Source organism: Alligator sinensis, unplaced genomic scaffold (assembly GCF_000455745.1).
Source record: "Alligator sinensis unplaced genomic scaffold, ASM45574v1 scaffold883_1, whole genome shotgun sequence".
Taxonomy (NCBI): domain Eukaryota; kingdom Metazoa; phylum Chordata; order Crocodylia; family Alligatoridae; genus Alligator; species Alligator sinensis.
The window spans coordinates 99,311-109,661 of record NW_005842009.1 but is presented as its reverse complement, the minus strand read 5'-3'; the positions used below and the strand labels follow the sequence as shown (position 1 = coordinate 109,661).

Below are 10,351 nucleotides of genomic sequence, written 5' to 3'. Positions count from 1 at the left end.
TTTCCCTCATTACTGAACTTGATGAAACTGGAGATGGGCTTAATCCCAGAGGATGCTGAGTACCTCAACTCCCATGGAAGCCCATGGGTGTTGAAAGCACTCAGGTCATGTAGGATCAGATTCAGCAATTGCATTGTGCTGTAAAGCACACCTAGACAGGCAGAAAAATGTAACAGGGAGAATAGAAGAGATTTTGGCTCAAGGCTGTCAAAGCACATGGTGAATATACCACCCTTTCCCTTCCAGCCCTGCAGAAAATGCACAGCACTCCCCTCTCTCATCAGGTTCCTGTCAGAGTCAAAGCTTATTGGTAAAGATCTGAGCTTTGGAGCCCAACACTATCTCTCTGCTTCTCCCCTTGGGAGCCAGGAAGTTTGAATTTTACAGTGAGATACATGAACATAATAAGGGAAAAGTATATTTGGGTTTCCAGCAGCCGTAACAGAGATCCAGCCAGCAGGCGTTACCCACAATGGGCTCATTGACTGACCGGCTCCTGTCTGCACTCCTTGCACTGACTGTACCTGTGAGGGAACCTGTCAGGTTGCCAAGTCCAGCACATGTCAGGAGCTTGACTATGCATCCCCTGCGGCCAAAGGAACAGCCGTTCTGATTCTGAAGCCCAGATGCCTCTCCCTGCACCCAGCCAAGAGTTTCTGCATGAGACAGAAACATGCAGGTACCCCTAGGGAGATTAAAGTTCATCACATTTGTCCTCATGATAAAATGGTCTCATTAAAATGATGCTCACAGAGCTGCTCTAAATAGTCCCCCAAGACAGGGCCAGAACAAGGGATGGACATAAATGCAATGACATGTTGGCACTGAGAAGGGACAAAGCATTAAGATGGCTCAGCTCTGTTCTTGGTTCTGACACTGACAAGTTGAAATAACCTTGAGCAGGTCACCTAGCCTCATAGTGCCTCAGTTTCCCCCTCTGTGGAGTAAAAATAGTAATCCTGTAACTATCAGGGTGCGCTGTGCAAGTCCTTTACAGATAGACAGCTTTCCCCCAGGATTAGGAGACCAATGGAAGATCCAAAAGGTTTGGTTGTTAGTGACTTAGAAGTTCCCTACAAGGTCAAATTCTATCTGTTTGACCTACTCAACCACCCATTAATGAGGGCCAGATGGACAGGCCCCTGGTCAAGCTCACTCTGCCCTAAAATTGAAACCAGATGAGACCACTCCAGCCATTGATTCACTGGCTACTTGTGCTTGGAATGGGAAAGCAAAATAATGAGAGCTCATTCCAAGGATTCCTCAGCCATTGCATAGTGTAGCCAGCTCCTGGCCTGCCCCATGCAGGGGAGAGGCACATGCAAACCAACACAAGCCCTGGATCCGTTTCACTGGGATAACAGATTGAAACAATCTGGCAATAGCAAACTGGCGCCACCAGCATGCCCCTCCAAACCCCCCAGCATAACAGGAGGCCAAAGGGTGCAATTGCAAAAATGTGGTCTACAACAGCAGGCAGGAATGTTCAATTAAAGATGCCTCTGTAACTGGAGGGGTTTGCTTCAGTTGCTGCTGTTTTCAGGTAGGGTTTCGTGAAGGGAGACCTGAGATCACAGCCTTGCTAGGAATGCCCTGTTGATGCTGCACTGGTGTGGGGTGATGCACTGCGACTGGGCTCAGCTACATTATTACATCGCTTGAAGACTATGACGCAGCTTGACAACACCAGGGTGTATCACGAGTGATTTCAGCACCCAGAAACACCCCTGTCAATCAGCCAAGGGTTCCTCCATAACATCTTCTGCTCCTCTGAGTATCTAAAGGTGCTTTCCCACCATTGTTTAAACAAACTCCAAGCCTTCATACATGTAGGCATAATTATCTGGAATTGATTGGGGAAACTGAGGCACAGACCGCTGATGTGAACCATCCTGCAGCAGATGTGGGAAGAGAGCTCTACAACCTTTACATAGCTTCTTCCCAGCTTCAGAGTCAACTCTCTTCCAGATCTATATGCAGAGAAGGGGGTAGAAAACAAATGGAAATGACCTCTTGAAGCTACCACCTGTGGTTGGGGCTGGACATGCTACAAGATCAACCATCCTGTTTACGGCTATTTCACTCCTGGACCAAGAATGAAATTCAGAGGTGCAGAGACTGAGACAGATGTGGAAAATATGGAGAAAATTAATGGACCTTTTCAAGCCTCTAAGCATGCTGGTTCTAGGATTGATGTCTGCTTTGGACAGATTCCAGTCAGCCCGTACTTCCCCAGCAACCACCCCTGTCCATATGCCTGCGGCGTGTAAGAAAGAAAGAAGAGCTAAGAACAATGTTTGCCAAGGTGTTTTACCAATGACGGCTTATTTCCAAGGGATTCATAGCAGCACCGTTTGATCTAGGAATCCGTCTGGCTGCTGGGAAGGGTGGGCATCAGCATTTTAATACAATCCAGGAAATGGTTTGCAGTAGCAGGCTCTGTTTTTTGAGCTATTAGTAGGTATTTATTAGGCATGTTCTCAGCACCGTACAGGGCACAGGCACTTCCCACAGGGCTTGCACCATGAAAGATATAAAACAAATGCAGCTCTTGCAGACACCAGATGCAGCTGTCAGATGAATCACACCTGAGCCCAGGCCAGAAGCCACAATCTTCAATTCTAACAATCCAGGCCTCTCCTGTAGCACTACCATGAAACACAGAGGGAAGGACAAAGACTGGAGGAACCATGAGGAAACCAGCCTGTGTGCAGAAGCAGAATAGAGCAGCTCCATGTCCTGGGCAGCTGTTCTGCATAGGGTAGCTTCAGCTGCTGTATTGCCGGCAGTGGCGGTGGTGTGGCTAGCCATCAGTGGCTATTTGTGTGCTGCTGTATTTGTATACTGCTGCATCAGTGGCTATTTGTGTGTCTCCCACAAAGGCAGTGCCTTGGGCTGCTGCCTCAGTTGCACCCCTCCACCCTCCCTCCCAGTTACACTTACACTCTAGCCTACCTGCACCTGACTTGATTGCTAGCAGCAGTTGTTGAATCTCTGGGTTTGTTTTTTTCAATTAACAACTAATTGAGTTTTACAAGCATGAAATCTTTCCCTATTATTACACAGCACAGTAAATAAAATACCTGCCCCTGGGCCTGAGAGAGATCGGATGCAGCTCAGAGTAGTAGCACATCACGGTATCTCTCTGTGGAGGCAGTCATCACAGGTCAGCTCTGCCTCTTCACACGCACAAAACCCCTGCAGTACAGGCCAACCACAAGAATAGCTGCTGGGAGTATGGGGTCTGCATTAGAAGAGTGCTTAGTGCCTCCTAGGAGATGCTGAGCAACTTCAACTCCTCTGGACTTCACCAACATCCTGGTGACTCTGAACACCTTGCTGTTTCTGGCCCCACAACCACTTCAGGGAAAGATTTGGGTCCAGAGAGGAGTTGAAATTATCCTGCATTGGCACTTCTCTCTCTTGCCGAGCACCTTCATCTCCCATTGTAGCAGAATGGCTGCAGCACCACACTGGACTGGGCCCAGGATGGGTTGGAGAGGAGCCTCCCCCACAGACTGGGAAAGTGTTTTGCGCAGCACACCAGTGTGGACTGTCAGAGGGCAGAGCACTTGCTGCGCCTCCCTCACGCTGTGCAATTTCCTTGGGGGCCCACTGGGTTTGCCTGTCTTTGTAGCCAAGGGCACACAAGCCAGCAATGCAGCTACGAACATATGCGACCACTTTGACCCCAGTCCAAATGACCAACAAGCCCTTTGCAGCTGGGTGACTGGGGACAGCCTTCAGTGTGGGTATGGAGCAAGGCCCCAACTAATTTCCTTGGGTCCATAGCATCTGTTTCATTTTTGTAACAGCTCCCTTCGGGTTAACACATGGCTCTGGTCTTGCGGTGCTCTGGACTGGTATCTGGCATTCATCTTGGTGGCAGGTTTCTGAGCTTTGTCCTTGGCTGAGCTGGGGAAAAAAGCTCTGTTTGTGTGGGTCTGAAGGGTGAACCCCACTAGGAAAAGCAACTGGACTCTCTTGCGGAGAGGTAAGAGTCTGACCTCAGAGTTAATAAGCACAGACCCAAAAGTGACCTTTCTAGGAGCGACCCCTCAGCCCTGCTCTCGGGGCGCTAGTCAATACCTTCTTCGGTGTTCAGTCCCCTCCTGTCCTTCCATAGCTTCAAGTTAGACAGACAGACGGACACGAAATTTTTCTAGCTAACCTATGTTCTGGAGTAACATCCTTCTGATGCACACATACAAGATAGGCATTATCATTGCTATCACTGCAAAGGGGTGGGCTGCAACCCTTAATACTTACACAATACTCAGCCCTCAAAATTGTGACAAAAATTAACCAGCCTAAGGGCAAAAATTTGGCTTTACTTTTTTGACCGGGATTGTGTAAACCTTACTGACATCAAAACCCAACAGTGCTGCCAGTGGGGGAGAAGGTTTGCAGTTGGACTACTGTGAGGCATATGCTCAGAAGAACGCACGCCCACTGAAGCCTGTAACCTTAAAAGCCCTGATGTGCTTTCTTCCATGTAGGATAAATCCTAAACCAAAAATGAGTTCCTGGTAAAAATAAATAAGAACATCCCTATCCTACCAGACAGAAGGAATTTAAGCTTAGCTTTTCCCAGTAAAATCACATCACGAGAGTGTGTAACCCTGGAAGGTGTTGCTACATGTATGAGTGCTATTGCAAACTGCAGAAGAATAAGTGAAAACCATTTGCAGTAATCAGTTCATGGAGGTGCACTGGTCATTGACAGCAAATATGCACCCTGGGGTTATAGTAAGACCTTGTAGAACATGGTAAGACCTTAAGTGATTAAGGAGCCTGTCTTTTTCCCCCAGTATGGCTGATAGCCCAGTCAGGACAGGGCCAGACAACCACACAGGTCTTAGACAACACCCCCCAACCCACATGGGAAGCAGTACAGCTCATGGAATAGGACAGAAGAAAGGGAGTCAGCACCCCTGGGATCCCAGCTCAACCAGTGGCTTCCTCTATATGACCTGAAGTAGACCCCATGTGGTCTGAACCTTGGAAGAAGGCACACACCCCTCTAGCTAAAGTCTGGGGGGCGAAGGGGTGGGGGGGTGTAAGTGCACCTATGAAAATCAGGCCCTTCACTTCACTATGCCTCAGCTTTCCTATCTGTGAAGGAATACAAGTGTTGGACCCCATGGGTGGGTTTGCAAGGGGCAGGGCTCAGTTCAGAGATGTTTATAAGGTGTTTTGAGATCCTTGTGCAGGACAAAGCATCCTCCTCACTTTGCTTGTCAAAACCACTAGGGCTAGGGAGAGAAATTACACATAAACCAGTATACGTGACTGGAAACCAGTTCAAATCTGTAACACATCAGAAATTCAGTGCACATAAACTGCTTTCAAAACGGCCGGTTTAAGATAAACCTGGATGGATGTAATATCAGACTGAACTCATTTAGATTAAATGGGTTTCCTGAACTTCTGTCCCAAATCCCCTCCACATTTAAGTTAACTCACAGTCCCCCAGCATCCCAGGATGCTTTGCACCTCCCCATAAGTCCATCCTTGCAGGGTGGGCAGGCTAGCCCTGGCCCAAGCTTGAGCAAGGAGGTGCGCTGTAGTGCCTCCCCCCCTCCCCCAGCCCCACCAGCTTCTGGCCTGAGCCACTGCAAGCACGTGGGTGCATTTCCTAAATCAAAAGTGGATGTCTGTTCCCTTGCTTATTAATTCAATCTATACTGCTTAGACTAACCTGCAAAGATTGAATTGATTCAACCTTGGGCTTTTTGACTGTCTGTACTTGGCCTGGATGCTTGGAGCATGGCAAAAATTTTGGAGAATGGGACCCTTCCTCGTTGCTCTGGAAAGAGAGTTTGTCTGAAGTGGGCCTTCCAGGCTCTCTGAGCTGCGAACAAAACCTTTAATGAAACCCAGTTCCCTGATCTAGTCTTGCCTCCCTCTAAATTACTTCCTTCCCACCTGCCTTTTGCAAACAGTGTCTTTTTCCCATGGGAAAAGGAACAAGGAAGAAAACACAGCAGAACACCTGCGGGGATAGGAACAAGGAGTTTCCAAAACATCCAAGAGCAATGTCCTCATTAATAAAACCTCCCTAGACAGGCTGGGGGAGTTTGAAGCTAAATACCCTCTTGTGCTCCATAGGGTAATTGCCCATGAAGTCAGAGGCAGATACTGGCTATCGACAACCAGAACTTTACTGCAAGTGGGATCCCAAGCCAGTATTACTCTAAAGATGACAGCACCAACAAGGGCCTATGAGGAGACAGGTAGTGAGGAGATGTTTCAGACCACGCTTTACAGCATATCTTCTCTTCTCCTGGGGAGTGGACAACCATAGGCATCGAGAGTCAATGGACCATGTGGTGCAGCTTCATTCCTGTCTCCAGTTCCTATGTCACAAACACACAAGCATGTTTGATACTTTCCTACTGATACTCCCGTGTCAGCCACTGACATGGTTGCCATGAAGATATGAATGACTGGGAGGCTGTGATAGTTGTAGAGGCTGGCTGAGGGAGAATGGGTGGTATCAAGACATGGTCTGTAACAAAACATGCCCCACACCCTTTACAAGCAAGGTTTATGAGCTCTTATATTAGGTGCTCTGAAAGGAACAGCACTTCCTGCCTTATGGTAAGAATGGAGAGGTACCCAGGGCCAGCGAATTTTACCACTGTACTGACCACTTGGCAAGTGACAGATCTGCATGGGGAGCCATCTCCCTTTGCAGTGCCCCAGGCCCCCATTTCCTGTGGATGTCAGCAGATAGCAATGGTGTTTCACTGATGGGTGGTTTCCCTCCCTAGCTTCTGTCACACCATGGTTTGATTTCTCTCTGTCTGCAAGAAAAAAGAAATATCACACAAGCATCATGTGCAATGGGTGAAGGGAGCTGGAGTCATCAGCCCTGCCAGTGAATCCATAGTGCAGGCCCTGTTGGTTTCCCTGACAAAGCACATCAGAGCGCATCATCTCCCAGCCCCTCTGCCAGAGCAGACTTGCCGCTAGCACGCCTCTGGGGCCAGAGCCAGGGGAAGACAGGGGCTGAAGTAATCTCTGCTGGCAGCCGGGACATTGGCAAGGCCATTTAAGAAAAACAGATTCATATCCCAGCTCTGTCCTTGGACACAGCTGTGAAATTCATACCAGGCCAGCTCGCTGGCTTGTTATCTGCTGCCCAACACACAGTGAAAGCTCATCCCCCCGAGACGCTGAACTGCCTGCTCCCCTGACTGCTCCTAGGTTACAGAGCAGGCCGCCATGCACAAATGCTGCATGCCAGGAGTGTCTATGGGACTTCACCCACTCACTAGCATACAAGCAAATAGATGGTGTGACACACACCAACTCACCCTCCCATCTGGCAACAGTAAACAAGGGGCAAAGCAAAGTAGCAGGGAGCTCTTATACATTTATCACAACAATTTGTAGTATCTTCTGCATCTGTTTCTATGAGAGGATCTCCCAGCTCATCTCTCAGGGTCTCAGCCTTTATCGTCAAGGCTCTCCACATCCTGGGCTCGGTTGCATCCAAAAGATCACAGGAAGCTCTAGCAGAAAGAGTGTATTTAACAAAAAGAGTGTACTTAACAATTAAGCTCCTTCAGTACGATGGAGCTCTCTCCAGCTTCATGTGGGTAGGAGACAGAACGTCCGGTCCAGAGCCAGGAAATAATTCTCCAGGCACGAACCACCAGCTCAAACCTCACCAAAAACCAGGTGCGCTGCTTTACCCTGCCTCTTGTAACATAAATACGCAGCAACAGGTAGCCTGAAAATATCCCAGTGAAGCCAGATGCTGCACTACACGCACTTTGTCCCCCAGGAGATGGGAGAACAAACAACAGGTACCAGATGTGTAATCACGTTGCGTAATGTGCTGCTGGAGGGCACTCGGATTCTACAGAGATGAATCGGGAATCCACAGAGCAAAGAAGAGAATTACATCAGCCATGATACTCCCTAAAAGATGGGTAGGTAAGTATTCCCTACAGGACAGAAGAGGGAATTGAGGCAAGATGACATGTCTAAGACTAAACAGCCAACGGGCGTGCTACACGTGCAATTATGGCACCTGAATAAACTGTGGAGCTTATTGCTCCGGAGTTTATTGCTCCCAGGCATGCTGTTTGAACGTGCGCCTGAGAGCAATAAAGTCCAAAGCACTAAGCTCCACAGTTCATTCATGCACAGCATGCTGAGCTGGCAACAGACCCAGGGGGGAAGGCACAGGGGGGAAGCCAGGTTGCTCCCCCAGCTCAACCTGCTGCAAAGGGGCTGCTGGGGGCACGAGGCTGCTTTAGTGTGGGACTAGGCAACAGGCAGCCCCCCACTGAAGCACTCTCATGCCCTAGCCAGCCCCTCCAGTGTCTACATGTGCACCGCTATGGAGCTTTTACTCTGCAGCAGGAGAGTATTTACTCTCTTGTAAATACAGGAGAGTACTTGTATTTACAAGTACTCTCCTGCTGCAGAGTAAAATGAGCCTAATAGGGGTGCATGTGTAGATGCCGAGACATCTACGGCACAGCTAATTAGTCAACTGCACAGGAAATATCTCGTGTAGATGTGCCCAGTTAGTAGCAGGAATCTTAATTCACTGTTCCTTGCTCCAGACTCCCGACTTCCCTGTGAGTTGCTCTAATAGCAAAGCCATGACTGGTAGTACATGGGGAGTAAGAAGGAGAGTCAGAGACCAGCGTTCCAGAAGCAAGAGAAGGTCACTCCATAGGTGCCTTTAACTCCTTAGTGCCAGCTGAAACACCAGTGCAAAGGCTGTGAAAATGCGAACCACAATTAAGTAACTTGGGATCCCATTTTTCAGACCCTCACACTGTGAAGTAGGCAATCAGATTGGTGCCAAACACCCCCAAGTGCCCTGGACTGCTCCTCACTCTTGTGCACAAATTAACAAGCCCTTAGCTGTTTGTCCAGCTGGTGGCAGGTATTCATTTAGCCACAGCCAGTGATTGGTTTCTTTGGGCTACGTCTGTCACCCCAAGCTGCTACCTTGCAAAACCGCATGACAATGCTTTAGTTCTCAGGAGGTCTGGAAGCTAGTTCTGGCTTTGCTACTGCTCTGCTGGGTGGCCTTGAACAAGTCATTTTGCTTTTTCTGTCTCGTCTATATAGATTGTAACATCTTCAGAGCAGGAGCTGTCTCTTGCTGGGCAGTGCTCACCACAATGGGGAACTAATCTCTTACCAAAGACCTTAAGGGGGCTACTTCAATGCATATAATATTAGATCAATCCCTTTGTGGGCCACCTGGCTGCATGTGCTTTGTGAGGATGGACACTCATGCTCTCCATGGTGTTAGCATAGCAGCTTAGCCACTCTCTATTTCAAAGTTACCTTGTTCTGTCTTTATGTGAAATGGTTTGTGGGAAGGTCAAGATTTTCCTTCCATCGGGTTTTCTCCTTAATGGACTCTACTGAGAACCATCTCTGATCAGTGGGAAGGAGGCCTTTCTCCCCTAGCAGACTGGTACCCAATAGCAACAGGCAATAAAAGTTCCCTCCGCATATAAGCAGTAGCCAGCTGGCAGGCCAGGGCTTGGGATCAATATGCTGGCTGTCACACAAGCACATCCATTCAGGCAATCAGTCCCTCCCTGCTGGCACACACTCGCACCTGCTGTGCAGCTGTCACTGCTCATGTTCCACTGGAGACAGGATGGCACACACCTGGGATGCGCAGCAACCAGCAGATGCATTTGACCTAGACACACCTGAATGTGCATCTGCCCCTGTAGATACACTGGATTTGGCTGCCTCTAGTGAAGCAGACCAGCTGCCTTCTAGACAAGATGTACCTTCAGTGATCCACAGCTGCCAAGCCGATGAAACAAAGAGAGGACAAATGCCCTTACACTAATTTTCAAAGTATGGGGAATAAGCAGGAGGAACTCGCCCTCCGGATAGCTAGTACAAACCCAGACATAGTAGGTCTCACTGAAACCTGGTGGGATTCAACCCACGATTGGACGGTAAACATTAGGGGCTGCAGACTATACAAGCAGGACAGAACGGGGAGGAAAGGCAGGGGTGTGGCGCTCTACGTCAAAGAGCAATACACGTCCTCAACTAACAGGATGGGGACAGAGGAGGGGCAGGCTGAAGTGCTCTGGGTCAGAATACAAGGGGGTCACGGGGAAAGGGACTTAACAGTGGGGGTCTACTACAGACCACCCAACCAGAGGGAAGAGCTGGACCGGGAATTCTTGGGTAAGCTCATGGAGGCAGTTAAGTCAAGGGATGTGGTCCTCATGGGTGATCTAAACTACCCAGACTTTTGCTGGGAGGACGAGTCAGCCAGATCTGACCGCTCGTGTAGGTTCCTAGCTGAGTTACAGGACCTCCACCTAACCCAGGAGGTGCA

The 10,351-nt window shown here is 49.0% G+C and overlaps 1 protein-coding gene across 1 annotated transcript in view; it reads right to left on the bottom strand.

Annotated features, from left to right (window-relative positions):
* SDC3 (syndecan 3) overlaps window positions 1–134 on the bottom strand; it is a 25,799-nt gene extending 25,665 nt beyond the window's left edge. Inside the window, exon 1 of the mRNA XM_025201937.1 lies at window positions 64–134. Within this exon, the coding sequence (XP_025057722.1) occupies window positions 64–134 (71 nt within the window). The remainder of the gene's footprint in view (window positions 1–63) is intronic.
* Between the last annotated feature and the right edge of the window lie 10,217 nt (window positions 135–10,351).